This window comes from Prinia subflava, chromosome 17 (assembly GCF_021018805.1).
Source record: "Prinia subflava isolate CZ2003 ecotype Zambia chromosome 17, Cam_Psub_1.2, whole genome shotgun sequence".
Classification (NCBI taxonomy): domain Eukaryota; kingdom Metazoa; phylum Chordata; class Aves; order Passeriformes; family Cisticolidae; genus Prinia; species Prinia subflava.
In genome coordinates, this window is record NC_086263.1 from 140,681 (window position 1) to 160,124 (window position 19,444).

Here is a 19,444-nt window from a genome sequence, read left to right on the forward strand (position 1 = left end):
CCATGGTTTTAGCATTTTGATTCTGCTAGGAAGAGAGCTCCTTGACTAAGTATGGAGCTGGCTAACCAAAATTCATTCCACAGCTTTAACCATCACATGTAGTTACTACTGTCAAGCTTCCCTTTAACCAGGAGCCCCAGCCCTTCTGCAAATGGCTACCAGCATCCAGGGGATTCTCAAATCTGGAAATCTTGCTTTTCCTTCAAAATTCTTAATTTTGTAAATAGTTGCACAGATTGGCTCCTATTGCAGGCAGAGAAAGCCTGTGTGTTCATCCTGAGTCTTCTGCAGATTTTTTTTCTTCTGGCAATCTTGAGTTGAAGGTGAAACAATAAATGTTTTTACACCTTAGGTAACGGCACAAGGGCTCTCATAACAAGCTGCAGGGCTAGCATGATTTAAAAAAAATAACCCAAACCTACCCATATCAAAAAGCTATTGTGAGCATTCTCATGATGGTCTGGTTCATTCCAGTCACACTATTGGCTATAACAGTACAATTTCACACACTTCAGGTCATTCTGTTCTGGACACGTACACAGGACCAAAACTTACAAGTTTATCTATAAGCAGATCTATATCAGTAATCACCAGAAGGGAAATGTTCACTTTCAGATCAGATCTCTTGTCATTAAGTACACATAATGCATTGTTTCTGGAGTCCTCGTGTGTCATAAGGCCCCTTTAAAGTAAAGACTAACACGCAAAATGAGCTACACTGTTACAAACTCTATCAGCTACTCATGTCACCTGAGTATTCAAACACCACTTGTATTGTCCTGGTGCAGGAAAACAGCAGGAATTAAGAGCATGCTTAAATTCTGTCAAAAAACAAGATCTAGCTACTCAGGATTCCAATCAAAAAAGTATGGAGAGGGCTCAGAATGCTGCCTGAGGCACAGCTGCTTCTCTGACTGCTGCAGAGTCTCAGCCAGGAACACAGAACACAGCCTGGCTGCAGGTGGTACAAACAACTTCAAAACCAGCTTAAAAAGTGAATTATTACATCTCTCAGGCTGACTGTAAAACAGTAAATACTGTATGACAGATCATAGTATTTCCACATCATTTAATCAAAAGCTTAACCAAATGAGTTACTTTCTTACAAATTTCAAACTTTTTACTCTCAGTATAAAATTATTGGGAGAAGGGAATTTTCAGCCAGAAGCAGAAGGAGCAAATTTTGTCTTCAAATTATTTGTGTGGGAGAATCCTGTAGAAAAATAACTTATGCACTGAACACAACCCTAATAAAAGTTACCTAACAGCTGAAATTATTTTCTAAATAATCATTACTGTACTGCAGGTACATGCTTGTATCACATGTATCTCAATTTCCATGCATTCTTTAAAAAGCTAAACATCCAAGTTCTGAAAGAAAAAGAGAATTTAAATGTTTCTAGAAGCTCAATATAGTGTCATTTTACCAGAGAAAACAGAATGGTTCTAACAGGGTTTTACCTAGCAGGTCTGCTCCTTCATCAACATCTCCAATGACCTCAGACCCTGCTGTGGAAAGTTCATGGTACAGGGAGTCTGTGTTGATGCCAAATGCTTTGTTCACAATCCCCTGTGTTGGGCTGTTGTTGGAAGAAAAACAAACAAACAAACAAAATGACAAAAAAACGACAAAAAAACAAACAGAAGGAATCTTGTTACTTGGCAACATTTAAGCTCAAAAATTCATCTTTGAAATACTGAGCATCTCAAGACTCTTGCAATCAAAACCCTGAGAGTACATTCCATCTGTTCACCATTGGCTGAATCAGGGAACACACTGAGTAAAGAAAACAGCATGTGTTATTCCCCATATCATAGAATCATGGAATGGTTTGGTTTGGAAGGGACCTTAAAGACCATCTTTTTCTACCCCCTGCCATGGGCAAGGACACCTTCAACTATCCCAGATCGCTCCAAGCACCATCCAACCTGATCTTGGACACTGCTAGACACGGGGCAGTCAAAGCTGCTCTGCACAACCTGTGCCAGGGCCTCCCCACCCTCACAGCCAAGATTTTTTTCCCAATATCCCATCTAACCCTGGCCTCTCGCAGTGAGAAGCCATTCCCCCTTGGCCTGTCTCTCCAGGCCCTTGTTCCCCCTCTCTCCAGCTCTCCTGGAGCCCCTTTAGGCCCTGGAAGGGGCTCTGAGGTGTCTCTGGAGCCTTTTCTTCTCCAGGTGAACACCCCCAGGTCTCCCAGCCTGGAGACTGGAGAGAAGGGGCTCCAGTCCTTGGAGTATATCCATGGTCTCCTCTGAACTTGCTCCAACAGCTTCATGTCCTTGTGCTGAGGACACATCTATCATGCACAACCTCAAAGCTCACCCAGATGATTTACTTTGAAGTCACACACGTTAAGGACTATCCAATATTTCACAGAAAAATTTCAACTTGCAGAAGAGCTCAGCTTTGACCTGTCAGATTCTGCAAGGATTCAATCCTATCAATCCAGATAGAAACCTCAGACAGCAGTAAGACCAGATCAGAAATCCAATGCTGAAAACAGTAATGGCCTTTTTACTTGGCCAACCAGTAAGTGCCATCAGCCTGTAGGGTCTGTTTTCCCTTTGGGTAAGCCTCTGTATTGAAATGGTTCTTCATATGTCCCCAAATGTATTTTATTAAAGGAAATCAAAATTAATAGTTTTGTCTTAGCAGACGATGGCATTTTTCCACCTCTCAGTGTTTTTGATGCCATCAAAAATCTTCCTGTATTTCTTGACAGCCTCATGGCTCAAAGCAGCAAATAGCTGTTACAGGATGTGCAGGCAAGGCAGCTTCTGGGATTGTGGCTGTCTACTCTAAAAAATCGTCTTAATCTGGGTTATAAACACTTTGCAGTGACCTGCCTTGTATGAGTGACATCAACCTGTATGAACAGCAGCTGTGCAATTTCTCCAGTAATCTGTCAGCAAGGTCAGCACCAGTTGAAATGATCTCAAGTTGTATGGCTTCATTATCACATAAATATCCTAGTGATTACAAATGGAGCATAGTAGCTACCTCTGACGTTGCAGCTACAGCAAAGAAGAGATTAAAAAGTGAGTTTTTGAATTACAGAAAAATTGCAGCTACCCAGACATCTGAGAGCTCTGAGGAGGTACAAATGGTGCCATAATGGCACTGCAATTAATCAGTTCACACAGTCCCATGGTCAGTACAAATGACAAGAGAAACCAGCACTCAGTCTGACTTGAAGACCTGATTCAGGCTGAACTTTCCTGTTCAGCATTCAGCTTTCAGAGCTATATGTATCATGAAAGCACTATGCTTTCTGAGCAGCACACAGACTGTCAGCAGTCCAAGTCAGGCTGTGTCTCCTGTAGCTCTCAGTCTCATCACTTGGAGCAGAGATTCCTGCCCAAAGAGCTCCAGTACATCAACCCTCTCTGTTTCCTTCTTTCCTTTGGATCGAACCAATATTTTATCAGATTTCAGCAGTCACTTTTGTCTTCCACACACAGAGCCGTTTCAACTCCCTAGATTCCTCCTGACCCTAAAAATAGTCCAGGCATCCTACAAGTCCCAATGGTTGATGGGTGGGGACCAGACCAGCAGAGCAGTTTAGTAAAAGTCTGATGATTCTTCTGAAAACTCTCCTCAGGATTTGTAACCACTACTCAGTGCATTGATGGGTCACAATTGCTCTGACCAGCCTCACCTGGGAACCACACCTACCCACGGCTCCCTCTGACCTCAGGCCTATGCCTTCAGTTCTTTGCTAAGAAGAACCTGTCTTGAGTCCTGTCTCCTGCTGCTCATGGGTAGCACTGGGACCGAATTCACACCCTTGTCTTGTCTGGGGCTCTCACTACGAGCGATCTGAGCCTCCCTGCTCAGAGTCTGTGGGACTGGGATTAGTTTGTCGTCCCTTGGGGGACAGCCCTGCCTCTACTCCTCAAATATTTGAAAAAATTTGAATTGAAAAAAACTTGAGGTTTTAAAATGGAATTCAGAACTGAGCTCTTATTAGACAAATGTACCTTCTCTCTCTTCCTGACAGCTTAAGCCCATGTTCTCTTTGCTTGTCTTAAACCTTCTGCTGCCCCATCATCTCTTCAAATGCCCTGACCAGTAAGCCAAATGAGCCCAGTCCTGGATCAGCTGTACATATCTTCCTGTAGATCATCAGCTGCATCTGCCTTTTGGAGAACCTAAAGCAGGTCAGGACCTCTGATACTAGGCAGAATATATGGACTGTCTCAAATAGCTGCACTGTGAGCTTACTATGAGGCAGAGCATCCATTCCTCACTCCTCGTGAAGCCAAATGATAGAGCACACAGGGAAAAGTCACAATGAGTACCTGCTACCCGTGCGTTCCAGGCGGGGATCCTGACACATATCCAGCTCTGGGGTAGAATCAATGATGTCCTGGACATCAGACCACTCATCACTGCTGCCCATCCCTAGGTAAGAAAGTACATATAATGTACAGGATCAGGACTTTCAGAAAATGGTATTTCTTTTACAGCTTTGAATACTGAGGTTGAAAATTTCATGGTGCCATGTTCGAAGTCTTAACATCAGAACAGAAAGTGGTTGAAGGTGGTCTCCCAATTCCAGAGGAGGAACACCATAAGCATTCCCCTTCCCACCCCCATTCCAGAGAATCACTAAAGCCATTGCCCTGAATACTCCCTAAAATGGGATAAGCAGAAATATTTTATCCATAGAAATAAATTCCAAAACTCCCCTTTTATCTGCCAATAAAAAACTCCTCCATCCCCATATAATATTAGCTGAGTTCGAAGGCAACACAGTGATTGTCTGTACAGCTTCATAGAAATTACCTTTGCTAAAAACTGGCACTGTTTAGTTTTAATAGAAACAGGTTTTCAATACAAATTCTCAAGTCTACACTGGTTTAGATATCCATTACAGTGAAACTTGACTTCAAAACCGATAAATGAAATCTGGTTTGTGTGTAACCTACAGTCTAAAGCCAATATTTAAAGAATAAGGAATTTCTTCCTCTTGTCAAGTCCTGTTTATTGGATACCAAACTCTTCAAAAGCTCAGACTTGCACCTATTCTGAACAAGCAACACGAACACAGTATCGGTTCACACAAGGAATTCCTGAAGGATTAACAACCTAAGTTGTGAATTACATTAGTTCCTCAGTGAACTTAGATGTGACATTTTTGACCTTTCCAGACGATCTCAGTAGCCAAATATAGTCCATGACATTTGAAGTCTGAATTTCTTCCAGGTTGGCATTGTGCATCACCTGGCAGCAAACCCAGGCTGGAAGACAAAGTGTGATGTGGATCTGTTGCCAAAGTGGTTATCCACACTCATCAGGTCTAACACAAACACAGCTTTACTTTAGCAAGGTGGGAAACTTTTCTGCTAATACCTCTGAATATCATTATTGGTAGTTCAGCTGTAAGGCACGTACGTCACTAACAGACATTTTAATTGCAGATGCATAAAATACATTATTAGAATTCATGTATGTGCATTACATCTGAGCATGGAGAATCAATTTCGCCTTCGGTGTGAGAAATACCTGAAAAGTTGAATATGCAGAGCATGTAAAGAAGCCATAACTATCTGCTTTGAGCATATTCCACAATATCACAATTCCACACAGAACGTGCAAAAAAAAAAGCTTCCAGTTCACAATTGCACACATACAAAAAAGAGATAACTCTGACCCAAGAAAACTGTTGATAGTAAACGAGCTTGTAAAGCAGCAAGTGTAAAACTCAGGGTATTTACAAGGCATTCAAACTACTGACATCCATGCTTAGCTCTCCTGATATAAGTGTTTCATGGTCTTGCCTTAGCCAGGATCACAGCTAGACCTCAATTTAACACTGGGCTGTGCAGAACCTATATGCTTCCATGGACAGCTATCATAATCTCGGACAGATGGACATCTGTGACCCTGAGGACTCTCTCAGGAAAACAGACTGGGATTCAGTCATGGCAGTTCTCATTCAGTGCTGCAGCAGCAGCTGTTACATGTTGGTTTAAGGTCTTACTTTGTGAGGAACCAGCTTGTGAAAGTTAGCAGAGGAATTTCTGCTTCACTAATAACTTAGTGATAACTTCTGCTTCCCAAGGAATACGTTTGGTAAAAAGATCATCAGCTGGCTCAGATACCAACCTCAGAGACCTATGTTTACCCCTGTACTCCTGTGTATTATCCTAATGATCTTTAATAAATCTTACAGTCCTTTTGTATTTTAAGCTCATGACCCATAAAACAGATCACTTCTCATTTCTGATGGCCACTGCAAGTCTCACAATCCAGGGTGGATCTGCTCAGACACTACATGGGCACAGCCAAAGGGCCTGTTATCATGTTATTACATCACTATTTATTTAACAGCCTGGTGCTAAAGCTTAGATGATGGCTTTCCTGACAAGAAATCATTAATTCATATTACTAAAGGACTCTGGAAAATGGGGAGAAAACAATTGTAACTTCCACAGATTTGGGAGTGTTCTTATATGATAAATAGGCTAAAAGAAATCAGCTGATTTAGCTGAGAAAAACAGCTGGATACAATTGCTGTAAACAAATCTGAGTGTGGGATAACAGCACAGAGCAAAAGTAATTTTTTAATGTCACTGACAAATTCGGCATTTGAACAACTGGATATAAAATACTTACGAATAAATCCAGAGATAAAATTAAATATAAGCTTTTAACTGTCATATTGATGAGGTCCAGAGACAGCTTCCCAAAAGCTCAGCCTAAGATGCGACTCGAGTGCTCAGGAAAGAGGTTCCATGACATGAATGCATGTCACTGCAGGGAACTGAATTCAGTGACCTGTTTCCATCCTGTGAATTTGTGAAATTACTCATACAACTGGTATTTTCAAAAATTTACTACGCAAAAAACTGCTAACATCCAATTCACCCTGTCTCATTCATGTACCTTTCCATGTCAGGCTTCCTCAAATTCTATACTTACAGCACAGTCTCCCAGCCTTTCCCTGTAACAAAGAGACACAAGCACTGGGAAGTCAATTATGTCAGTGACCAAGTACCTGAGCTGCAGCTGCCATACCTATGCTGACATTCCTCATCTCCTGTGTGACCTGGACTTCCATGTTCCGGCTGTTCCGCTTTTCTCGTGCCCTCTTATTGCTCTTGGTGGTGCCATTGGTGTACTCGCTGATGGGTTGGATACTCTCGTTCAGAGGGGTGACAGCGGCAGAGGGTACAGATGACGTGGGAGTGTTGGACTTGGTTCCTGTGGTGCTCGGTGTGGCAGCTGCTGACGACTGCCCAGATTCTGACATTTCATCTTGGGGGCACTGTGGCAATTCCAGGGCAGCAGAACAGAAAGGGAAAAGCACAATTATACATTTCAGTAAGTCCCATTTGCTAGTGTATGGCTGCCTTAAAGTATTATGACCATGGCTCTTGCTCACTGTACCAATTACATGTTCCATTGTTTGCTGGTGACACCCGGCACTACCACCACAGTGAAGCAGCAAGTTCTCATGCTGAACTCAACAAGCAACTCCCACCTGTGGAAAGGACTGATAACCTTTGTCCTTCACTACTGAATACTGGTCTTCACAAATCACATTGGTATGTGATTTCAAGAAAGGTGGCCTTACCACAGGTGAAAAACACCTGTAGCTCACACTGACTACAGTGAAAACTGAAGGGCTTTGGAACTTGCAGCAAACTAGGCCAGTGTTTCCCAAGGCTGGAAGGCATCATGGGTATCACTTGGGAAGGATCTGAAGTGGTCTCTCAGAAGTCTTGCGTGATGTCATTACCGTAAGCCATCAAGACACCTGGATGAGAAAACAGCAAACTGGTTTTGCCACAACTGCAGAAGCAGAGTGGACACTGATCTGGGATGCTCTGGCTTGTCTGACACAGGAGACCTATGTCCCCAAACCACCTTATGAAGAGCTAGGCAGGCATGGGTTCAACTTGAGAACAGAAACAGGTGTGGTCTCCCACTTCCAAATGACAGGATGACAATACCCAAGAATTCAGAAAGGTGAGAAATGAACACAGGAGATGGATTCTCAGTATGGAATGTACAAAATGACTCTTGGTTCTAACAGACGTTACAGCCCCACTTCTTGTACTATCACTTCTTGAGGAACGGGGAGGCTTCAAGGCTTTGTCAGGGTTTTATACTGTGACCTGTGTTTGTGAATTAAAGCAGCACTGCTTCAGTCAGACAAGGAATGTCCTGACCAGCACTGTGACCTTTCTCAGACCCAAATGAGATCTCCCCAGTCTTAAGGGCAGCCCGTTCTAATTACTGCCTGTGGAGAAATGACATAATTAATGCTGAGAGTTATATACAACAGTGAGTTGCAATTGGGTGTGGTGGCATTCAGCATCTGCACATCCAGACCCAGCTTTCGTCTTCACCACTGGCCTCTGATCTCTTGTGCAAGTACTAGAGAAATCTTGATTCTGTCCAGAGGCTGTTCTGAGCCCCCCAGCCTTGGAGCGGTGACAGGGTTTCATTTTGCTCATCTGGAAGTCTCGTTCTCTTGTTCTAATAACAGCTTTGCAACATGACAAAAAAAATCCAATATGAGATGAGTGAGAAGACTGAAAAAAAATGGTGACTTAACCCTTTGCAGCCTTATTTTTGTTAATCTGGAATTTTATTAAGATCTTCCTTTAATTAGACTGGCCTCTGTATGCTTACTTTAGAATGCCCTGCTGCACATTGCATGTGGAAGTCAAAGGACTTACACTGCATCTGCGCATTTATACTGGAACTTAATTTTTTTTAAAACACCACTACCATTAAATGCAATCCACATTTTGTGTATTTTCCATATTGTCGGTCCGAACAACATCCACATTCCCACATGAATATCCAAACTATCTCCCTGCACATATGCTTGTTTTAGCTCAAGACTGAGATGAGAACTTTGCACTTAGGCTGCTACATGTGAAAACCACACTTCCCACCTCTACTTCGTATTCCTGGTTTAGGAGCTACTTTCCTAGTACGTAAAGAAAAGAAAATCAAATGGGAGTTTTGATAATAAATAGGCTACAGTAACCTTTGGACTACTTCAACTGCAGTTTGTCTTCTGTGCTTTCAGATGTACAAACGACAAAGATTATCAAGTGTAAAGTACTACCATAAAACCTCTTCTCTTCCCTCAAACAAAACTGTTGTTGGATGAAAGAATTCAGGGATGTTCTTGGACCCACTCTAAGTCTATGAGAATAACCAAAATTCAGGAGCATCAGCGGACACCCAGGTGGGTCCACTCCACTTGTCATTCCTTGTTCTTATGAACCAGCTGTCATTCAAAAGCCCTGGACCATCAGTGTCTATAGGGTGATATTTGTATCAGCAATATCCTGTAACTTCCTGTTTACTGACATAATCTGCCCCTTACCCTGAACACATGAATAAGTAATTACCCAGGTCTTTCACTACTCTTTGGTTATAGATGTGAGTTTGGTATTTACCTACAAAATATACTTTACCAACCTTCCAGCCTGCATTGGAGAAATTCCTCCCAAATGTATATACTATCAACGTGCTCCTCTTCACAGCCCAAAATCTAGTATCTTCCTTCTATTGTCTGAGTGCTCTGTTAATGTTAAATATTGCACTAAGAGTACAGCTCTTCTCTCCAGCACAGGAGGCATTCTCCAAAACCCATAGCTCACCCAAAGAATAATCTCCACAGCCACCACTTACCTACAGCCATACCTGTCAACCTCCTAAACATCAACTGTGTAGTAGTGACCTCCAAAATGCATTGTAAAGGCCCAACATTCATAGCAGTCATATGTCACCATGAGAAGCCACAATTGTATGGTTATAACACTGAAAGCATAGTACATAAAAACAAAAATGTTAAGGACTTTCATCTCCAAAACACTGTATAAAATAAATGTACAACTGAATGCAAAAATAAAATAATGACAGCAACAAAAATAGAAAATAGTAATAAAAAAGTAAACAAGGACACTTAAAATGTAAGTCCAGCATGGCCCCATGAAGAAGGAAAACTAGTGAGAATAGTCAGGTACATACTTGGAAGGTGAGTCATGTGTGAGTGATGTCAGCAAAATGTCAGAGCTCTGAAGAAGAGGCAAGGGAGACATGAGCAACACCTCTGAGAAATCAGTCATGCAGAGGATTTAAGAGATAGCATTTCAGTCACGGAGTGTGCAAGAAGCTTGTAGGAGGAAAATCTCCATTCCAAACTAGCAAGTCAGTCAATCACATCCTTTAATTATTCATTAATTTGCTCCATACTCAGGATATTCTCCATAACAAACTACACATGCAAGTCTTCCATAGCACAAGCTACTTCGGTCCACTGTACCATCTACCCTCCTTCATCCCAGCAATCCACTCTCTGTAACGAGCACCAACATGAATCCCAGCAAAATACATTTAAAGCAGCACACTGCTAGTTCTGCACAAAGCTTTCTCGGAACCAGATTTTTTTGACCTGATACCACCAGCACCACCAAAATAACTAAGAGATCCAGTCAGTAATCACAGAATGGTTTGGGTTGGAAAGGATCTTAAGCACCACCTAGTTCCAAATCCTGTGCAGAGTGTCTTCCCTGCCCAAAGCAGTCTATTACGTGAACTTAGACACCAAAGCTTCCTATTTATTTGGGTTGCTGCTGCATTCCCTTGCAATGCAGATGCTGGGTTACTTCTTTTGCAAATCCCCAGTGGGACCGCCTAAAGAATTAGACCTTAGCAAGGCTGTGGAAGATGGATCTAACCACAATGTCTACCCAGCTCTTCTCTAAAAACTAACTCCCATTGCCCAGTGTCATCGCTGAAATGTCTGTTCACAGCAAGCACTGTGTTGCACTGCCTGGAGAGCCTGAGGAATAACTGGGCTGGGCTCCATATGTTTTGGTTGTGCTGGCACAGCACTAGTATGAAGAAACACATTCACACTCTGTTCTCATTTCCATCATCCATTATTATGTTATTGTACTGTGGCACTGCTATTCTGTAATCCCAGAGCTTTCCACAAACAACTGTAGGATCTGAATGGCATTCTGCAAGTTGCTACATTTCCCAAAATTCTGTGCCTCTAACACTACAATAAGGACTGGATTCCAACCCTCCATCCTAGGCAAAGATATTTTGGATTTCCAAATTCCAAATGGCAGAGCGGACAAAATGCTGACATTTGTGCTGTGCTAGGCCTGGCTGCTTTACAGACACAGTGTTAAAAAATTAACTTTCTGCTTTGTTTTCTGAGTAAATTGTGAATTTGTCTATGCAAATATGTCTATCAAGAAGGCCACTGCTGTAGCATCCCTCAAATGAAAGCCCATTCATGGAACCTAGAGACATGCAGAATGGGTACAACAAGCTGGGGATTTCCTTTTTTTTATCTCCTCTTTGCTTTTACTGCCTCCATGTAGTTTACAGGATCAGTGATTCACAGTTTTTCCAAAGGAGACCAGTCCTTACATGCAACACATAAAACAGCCGATGCTCTACAAATTCCAAGCAGAGTGAAGGTAAATTTAATCAGACACTTTTGAAGTAGAGTAGAAGCTCTGTGAGATACCAGAGGACACACTGAGCTGTGCTCAGCAGAGAAACCAGTGACACTCAGACCTATCACAAGCATTTGTGGAAAATTATTTCAAGAGAAGAATTTGGTGGGATCCTGAGCAAAAAGACTTTGCAAAGTCAACACATACAGCTAACGGGAAATGCAGGTCACCATGCATAGCCTAATCTGTAAACAGCTGCCATGAACTATCAGCTCAGAGCACACCACTTGGGCCTTGGGGCTCAGACCAATCTCCCAACAGTGGAGCGGAGACCCCTGAATGGCAGAGCAGAGCACAAGATGTGTCAGCCATGAGCTGCTCCAGGGAAGCTGCAAGGCTGTGAGGAGTTCAGAAGACCTGATGCAGAAGGCAGAGCAGTAACGGTGACAGATATACTGAAAGTAGACAGTGCAAGTCTAGAGCAGTGACTAGGCATAGGAGGAATGTAAGACCTTTAAGCACAGTGCAAGACTTGGGCATTCAGATAGAATAAGACAGAGCCCGTTTTAGAAAGGCAAGGAAATCAGTCAAAAATGGCAAACATTTAAGGGCAAGTGCAACCCAATGCCTGGCCCCACCTGAGTTGCAGAACTACTGATCTTATAAAAGTGGAGAGAGGGGACAGGTTCCACCATGTCCTTTCCCAAATAAGCTACTAAGAAGTGAAGGATTTCTCTTCACTTAATCCCTAACTGCTTTCACATACATCCCTCTCAACTTGGGGCCAGACAAGTAAAGAAGATTATCCCTGAGACAAGCAGCATGAGGAGCTGTGTCAAATCCTTCCTGCACCATATGCCAGATCTGCAGAAGTATATCCTCCCACCTCCAGCATAGCTACTAAAGGAGCAAACACACAGGGAGAGGCTGCAAAGGGTTATGGACACAGATTGTCTCTAGCTTAATGAAAATGTGAGATGTTATCGACAGCAAGAGAGTGGGAAACCCTTGCTCTGTGATGGTCTAGAAAACCTTGTAGCTGGAGTTGGACTGCAGCTGGCCGAGGTCACTCAGGTGCCAGTGGTCCAATGTTGGGATGATCTTGGCCCCTATCTGCCCACGTACCATGCCATCAGCGAGGGGGAAGACATTCAGGGAGTTGGGACGTTCCTTCCTGCTAAAGAGACAAACAGGGAGAGAGAGGAAAGCGTGTTAACCGTGTACAAGATTCTGATAGAAAACAAACAGCACACTAGTGTATGTGAAATACTAGTTACTAGAAATTGGACTCCAACATGTTACACGTTACCCTCATGTGGCAGCTGTCTGAACTCCCAACTCCCACACTTCCTTGGTGCTGGCTGCTCAGTCCCATGGTGTTACTGCTAGAGTAATAACTCCTTTTGGAGAAACTCTAAGAGGAATGGGGTCAGTGGCCATAACAGGTATTCAACTGACTGCTCAATCACTATGCGAAATTTGGAGAAACAGGAAAAGTGCAAGGAACCACCAGCCAATTTAAGTCAGTGCTTCTTCTAAGAAACAAAGGTACTGGAGGAAAATAATGGCAAGAAACTCTCACAGCAAAAAAATAATAGCCTCCAGGGATGACATCACAGGGTGATGAATAAGTGCCATCTACATGAAACTTAAGACATTCCATCCCAAATCTGGTGAGCTTCAACAACAGGAACCAGGGGGGTTGGATCATTTCCAATTTTAAGCAAGAAAGAGTATTTGTACTCTTTGATCTCCCTCCATACCCATATTACAATGCACTCACAATTCAGAAACTAAACAAAGTTATAAATTAATGCATCATGCATATTGCTAGGTGTCTTTAAGTGTGTTCTGTTCATCCTCCTCTTTCTGGCAACTGCAAGTGACCCATTAACTGCAGGTTTGATTCTGAACATAAAAGCTGGCATAGATTTTGAGACAAGCTTCAGTGGGAGAAAATCTGGAGCAAGCAGTGGAGGTGGAAAGGCTGTGGTAGCAGCTTGCTGAACCCAGCAAATGGTTCAGGGTATGTCTATTAGACTCCAGTCCCTGCAGAGCTGAACTAAATGGATTCTCTGTGTGATGCACCTACACGCAGACTCAATTGTACTTCTCCCAATCCTGAACTGGGTTTCTGCTTAATCGTGGGGGTGTGATGAAACCTGCCCTTCTGTAGCATCCTGTTAGTAACAGCAGATCTCCATGTGCCTTTCTGTAATGATCATCAGCATTGGGTGTCATGTCCAGACTGGGAAACAAGCGCAGCCACCTTACCAGTAACCACGGTGAACTGCTACAGAGCCCCTGGGACAGAGCAAACACACTAACACTGGGGACAGTACACCAGCCAGCTCTTTTAGGAAGGACAGAGATGGAGTGTCCAGCAGAGCAGACAATGTTTCCTGAGAAAAACCACAATGTCCAACCTTCTCACTCCCAGAATTTCCCGGCTACCACAGCATGCTGCATTGCTACATCAGTGCCTACCTAAAACAGGCAAAAAGGCCTTCCGTGGCCTGTCTTAGACAGGCAAGATGGGGCAGAAAGGAGTTTCCAGTGTGGCCTGCTTGGGATGCACTTTTCCTAGGAATCTGCACTAAAATCCTCTCCTGAAGATACTAGACCCGTACACAGAAGCTTCATACACAAACCTGCTTAGAAAGGAGGCATGTAACTGGATTTTGAGGAACACAGATCATAAAACATAATTAACCTTCTCACAGGTAACAAGCAATAGGACAAGAGGAAGTGTCCTCAAGTTGCACCAGGGTAGATTCAGGTTGGATATTGCAGAACATTCCTTCACTAGGCATGGAAACATGTTGCCCAGGGCAGTGGTGGAGTTACAGTCCTTGGAAGCATTCAGAAGGTGTGTGGATGTGGTACTTTGCAATATGATTTAGTGGGCATGAGGGTATACAGTTGAAGGTCAGACTTGATGATCTTGGAGGTCTTTTCCAACTTTAATGATTCTATCATTCTCCACAGATTCAAATCCAGAGTCCTACGTGACAGGAATTCTCAGTTTTCTTACATCTTTTCCTTTCCACTTTCAAAGGTATCTTGCTGCTTGTGACTTAAATAATCACTGAAGGTTTAGTGAAAACACTTCACTGCTGTTTGTCTAAATCCCAATTTATGACTGTAACCTGCCACTTACACCTGCTCCTACTAGGTCATGATGCCGAAGGACAATTAGCTCTGCTTGTCTGCTGTAGGTACCTCTCTTTATCCCACTGATTTCATTCCAAGACCCTGAAAGTTTCTAACAGCTGTGTTTCAAGTTTCTACAAAAGTTTCTAAATAACATACTAAGCAAATGTTTCCACTCCTAGGAAATCTTCACCCTGGCATTCATACAAGCACCACAGAAAGTAGAATCAATTATGTGTAAGAGATTATGAAGGGATTCAAAACTAGAAATCACAGCCACTTTATGTCAAAAAATTCCTAGTTTTACAGTTAAAGAAATAACCCATGGTTCCCTAAGAGTCTACTTCAAAAAAATCTCTTTTTATGGAGAAACCAAATTAGGCCATTTTTTGAGATACTTTAACCATCAGTTCTGTATATTTCCTTTTCTTCAGGACTGAATGATAGTTTTAAGAGAATCTTGCTTTCACAGGTGTATGGAGCAGGAGAAAGTTTGCTGTACCTGTAGAACAGTCCTTGTCAAACCAGTGGTGCAGACAGAGTATCTTAGTGACTATGCTGGAATGACTTAACCCACTGACAACACTGAGACATAAAACCTGCCCTAAAACTATGCTGAAAGACATTAAGTTATACTTTCCCTTCTTTGTTGATATATAAACACATATACACTTAACACACGAAGAAATACAGGAGCCACCAAGTGGAGAGGAAACGTCTGAATTTCACAGTCCCTGTTAAAGAGACAGAGGTACAGGGTCTCTGTAGCATCAGAATCCTCAGGAAAGAATTTTTGCACAGACTGTTAGGAAATTTCCTTGCTGAGTTTCTTTGGAAACACCTTCAAGCCTCTTCAAAACCGCATAGGAAAGAGGAACACCCCAGAAGAGCTAACTCCAGTTTTGCAGTCCTGTAGTTGGCTACCAAATTTAAATACAAATAAATTTAAAATATCCTCAGTGCTGGTCTAAATTTTGAGTGCTGCACTTGCACTCATATACTCAAGCCTTTCCAGGACTCAGCCAGGGTGAGTCTTAACACTTCTTAGTTCCACCTTGAATTACAGGGTGAACAGCACACTCTCCAGTAAAGGTTTACAGTAGCCAAAACCTGGGATTAGGATGTTCTACAAGCAACATCCTAAAGTTTACAAAACATACAAAACTACAGTTTGTTTACCAGCATTTAAAGGGGAGAAGTAGTCTCCTTGGAGGCTCTGGGCACAGCACTCCCTGCCCAATCATCAGCCAAAAGTGCCTTTGGAAACCTAATGACACTTGTTCTGCTCCACTCAGAAATCAGGCACAGCTTGTTCTCTAGAGTAAAGTAAGAAGAAATTTTTTGGAACCTGAAGGAATTGCATGAAGCTGTGTCAGCGGAGTTTTAGGCTGGACTGCAGGAAAAGGTTCTTCCCCCAGAGGGTAGTGGGCACTGAACAGGCTCCCCAGGGAATGGTCATGGCTGCAAGGCTGCCAGAGTTCCAGGAGCATTTGGACAACCCTCTCAGACACAGGATAGGATTGTTTGGGTGTTTGTGCAGGTGCAGGAGCTGGACTTGATAATCCTTACTTATGGTCCCCTTCCAACTCAGGATATTCTATGATTCTACAGGTCTATGATTCTATGACTTTTTAAAACATTGGGGGATGTGAAGTGTAAACATCGTATCCCAGACATCTGACCCTGTTTTGGGACCAAACTTGTGTGTGTTCTGCATTTGCATGCACAAGCTTCTCCCCGCTGTGTTATGCCAGCTCCATGGCTCCCTCTGCACCCGTGAAAGAGCAAGTCCAGCACAGGTGGCAGTAAACACAGAGAGCAAATATGCCAGTACAATACATTCCCAGCATCACACTGTCACCTCTCAACAGCAACCTCCAGCATTTTGATTAATGAAGTTCAGATGCAGCAATAGGATTTACCTTTTCCTCCAGGACTGGCGATGACTGCAGTGACAAACATAACAGCCAAACAGCAGCAATCCCACAAAAAGCAAGACAAAAAGAACAGCTATTAGAGAGCAAATGTCATGCAAACATGCAACCTACCAAAGACACAAGATACACATGTAGTGCCACCCACGCTATGTGGACATGGGTACAAAGTCATTACATCTCCTGGATGGCCATCCTGGATACACCACCCCCACAAAAGTTGCTGCACAAACTTCTCCCTAGTCTCGTATTTTTTTAAATAAATCCAAATTTGTTTCACAGATCGTGAGAAATTATGCCTGTCCCCCAACCCAGTGCACTAAGATCCACAAACACTGGATTTCCTCCGTCCAGCTGTGCAGTGACATCAAAACACACCTGTCCCAGGTGTTTGTGTACAAGAACAACAGAGAGCTATACACACACACACGCAAACAGTGCAAAACTGGAAATTAAGGAAAAACTCCCATTTCCCACTGGTAGCTCCTAGGGACTTGGATCACAGTCCCATCATGGGCTTTTTTACACACATACAGTCTTTTTCTCCAAGGATACTAGCAATATGCCACACTTAAAGGGTAAAAGGCTAACTTCTCTGACATGAAAAGGCAATTATTGATGAAAATTTTGCCCTTCACCACTGAGACTGGCAGTCTTGTAGATACAACCAGCAACACTTTTCACTGGACAGCTCTTTTATGGAATAAAGTCATAATTAATAGCAGTTAATTTGAGAGTCAGGGAAGGAAAAGCTTTTAAGAAAGAAAGAAATTAAAAACCGTTTCTACTATGCAGTCCAACTCAGATGTTGGACTTCAATGATCCTTATGGCTCCCTTTCAACTCAGGATATTCTGTGATTCTATGACTCACACAGGACTCACCCTTTAAAAGACAGATGCCCTAGGTTTGCTTTTGCCTATGGTACTTTTAGATTTTACTGTGTAAGCACTTCCACAGATATGTTCTTACTTCAGGAAGTGTAAGTTGGGAGAGAAATAAACCTAACATACTTATCCCATTCCATCTCTAACACTAGGATCAGATCATGTTCTGGGAGCCTGCTCTGGATTTCCAGATTGTGAGGGATAGAAGAGAAGGAAGAAAAACAGTCTGATAAGGGAGATTTTATGAACAGATGAGCACCTACAAACTAGTGGTTCTTCTTACACCATGTCCTCTAAAGCTTTCTACACCTCTCATGCCTGTCTCTTCTGCTTAAGAAAGCTGACATTTAGCTTTTTTCTGTTATTCTCAACTGACTCCTATATTTCAGACAATCTATTTCTAGTCAGAACCCAAACACTGCAGGAAGGGAGGAATGTCCATTCCTTGGACATAGGTAGGATTTTTGGTGACTGACAGAAAGCTTCCTTTGAAAGAACAGCAGGTGAAAAAAATCCTGTAACAGCTACTGCATTTAATTGCTACAGTTTTGCTACCTATCCCACATACAAAGACATGTACACACACAAACACTTTCACTGACACCTCCATCCATTCTATAGCCAAAACTTTTACACACTACCTAGTAATATAAACATGCTTTCCAGAGGTCTCATTAAGAGCAGCATGATAAAGCCTCACCTTTGTAAAACAATATACAAAGCTCCTCACAATCAAGTACCCACAACTCACCCAGAAACCATTAAAAGACAGCTTCAGCTACAATCTGTGTCCCCAGGAAAAGTTCCCGCTCTGTTTTCTCTCTCAAACACGCACATTCACTGTGTAAGTTCCCAGCTGACACGTGTTACATGGAGAGGTCATGGCCCTACCTTCTCCCAGGTACGCTGCCCTCAGTTTGGTTATTTCCCCCAGCTTGCTGCATCTTAGATCGCTCAATGTGTTCCACATAGGTCTGGATCATCTGTGAGGAGAGAAAAATCCATGAGGCAAACAGATGAGAAGGGAAGTCTCGTTTTCTGCTTTTGTTTAATTTTCTCTGGCATCCATCTCCAATCCCCTGGGGATTTTTGCAGACTTCCTCGTCTTTACTGTGGCCTTCTACGCTGATGATGTAAGTGAATGGTCTAATCTGACGAAAAATTTGTCAGCAAATAGTGTCAGAAATTACTTTGGCAAATAACCAAAGAGCCTTGAAAGAGCATATCCCAAAACAACATAAGCCTGGAGGCTCACTGGCAATGGGAGATGAGGTAGTGGGGCACTGTGCGCAGCATCACAGACTAGCTGAGATTGGAAGGAATGTCCTAAGGTACATCAGTCCGCCCCCTGCTGAAATAGGGCCACACAGAGCAGGCTGTCACAGGACCACATCCAGGTGGCTTATGAGTATCTCCAAGGAAAGAGACTCCAACACACCTCTGAACAACCTGCGCCAGGGCTCACTGTCCTTGCAGTAAAGTAGTTTTTACTACTTTGTTCAGAGTGAGCTTTCTGTGTCCTCGGCACCAGTGAACACAGCCTGTCTCCATCCTCTTTACAAAGTTCAGAAGCTCTAGTCATCACTAGGATTGTAAAGCCAAGTTCTTTGACGTGATATAATCATGTAGATATAGAAAATGAGCTTATTTATTTAGAAAGATGATATACTACCTCTGTGTGACGCTGATGCAGAGCATTATACTCCTTCTTCATTTCCGATTCACGTTCTTCCAGTCGAGAAACTGCCAAGAGAAGATCCCAGCTATCAGCTAACATACACCTGGCTCTCAAAATAAAGCATTTAAGAAACAAAGCCTATTTTTTAACAAATTAATTTACACCTACTGAATAAAACAAACAGAAACAGAACAGTGGGATTTGGTCTTTGTTACAAACTTAGCTCATGGGTACCTGCGTGTTCCTAATACCAGCGATTTTGCACCACAAATGCAATATAACCAGTTTTTCAGCAGTAGCCTGCTGCCCTGTAAGCATCTTAGTTTGGCAACAATTTAAGTT

General features: G+C 42.7%; 1 protein-coding gene across 15 annotated transcripts in view; it reads right to left on the reverse strand.

Moving 5' to 3' along the window:
* MAPK8IP3 (mitogen-activated protein kinase 8 interacting protein 3) overlaps positions 1-19,444 on the reverse strand; it is a 75,738-nt gene that overhangs the window by 31,482 nt on the left and 24,812 nt on the right. For 8 of the 15 annotated variants that reach the window (XR_010082567.1, XM_063414738.1, XM_063414735.1 and 5 more), the window contains exons 3-9: positions 19,097-19,167; positions 18,316-18,407; positions 16,527-16,550; positions 12,577-12,628; positions 7,028-7,277; positions 4,306-4,408; positions 1,462-1,580 (exon numbers count right to left, since the gene is read on the reverse strand). Coding sequence is in view for 14 of the 15 variants with exons in the window: in XM_063414738.1 (XP_063270808.1) it covers positions 1,462-1,580; positions 4,306-4,408; positions 7,028-7,277; positions 12,577-12,628; positions 16,527-16,550; positions 18,316-18,407; positions 19,097-19,167 (711 nt within the window). In the remaining variant the exon portion in view is untranslated. Of the gene's footprint in view, positions 1-1,461; positions 1,581-4,305; positions 4,409-7,027; positions 7,278-9,667; positions 9,797-12,576; positions 12,629-16,526; positions 16,551-18,315; positions 18,408-19,096; positions 19,168-19,444 lie in introns of those variants that run through there. The other 7 variants (XM_063414742.1, XM_063414733.1, XM_063414741.1 and 4 more) reach the window with 4 other exon arrangements.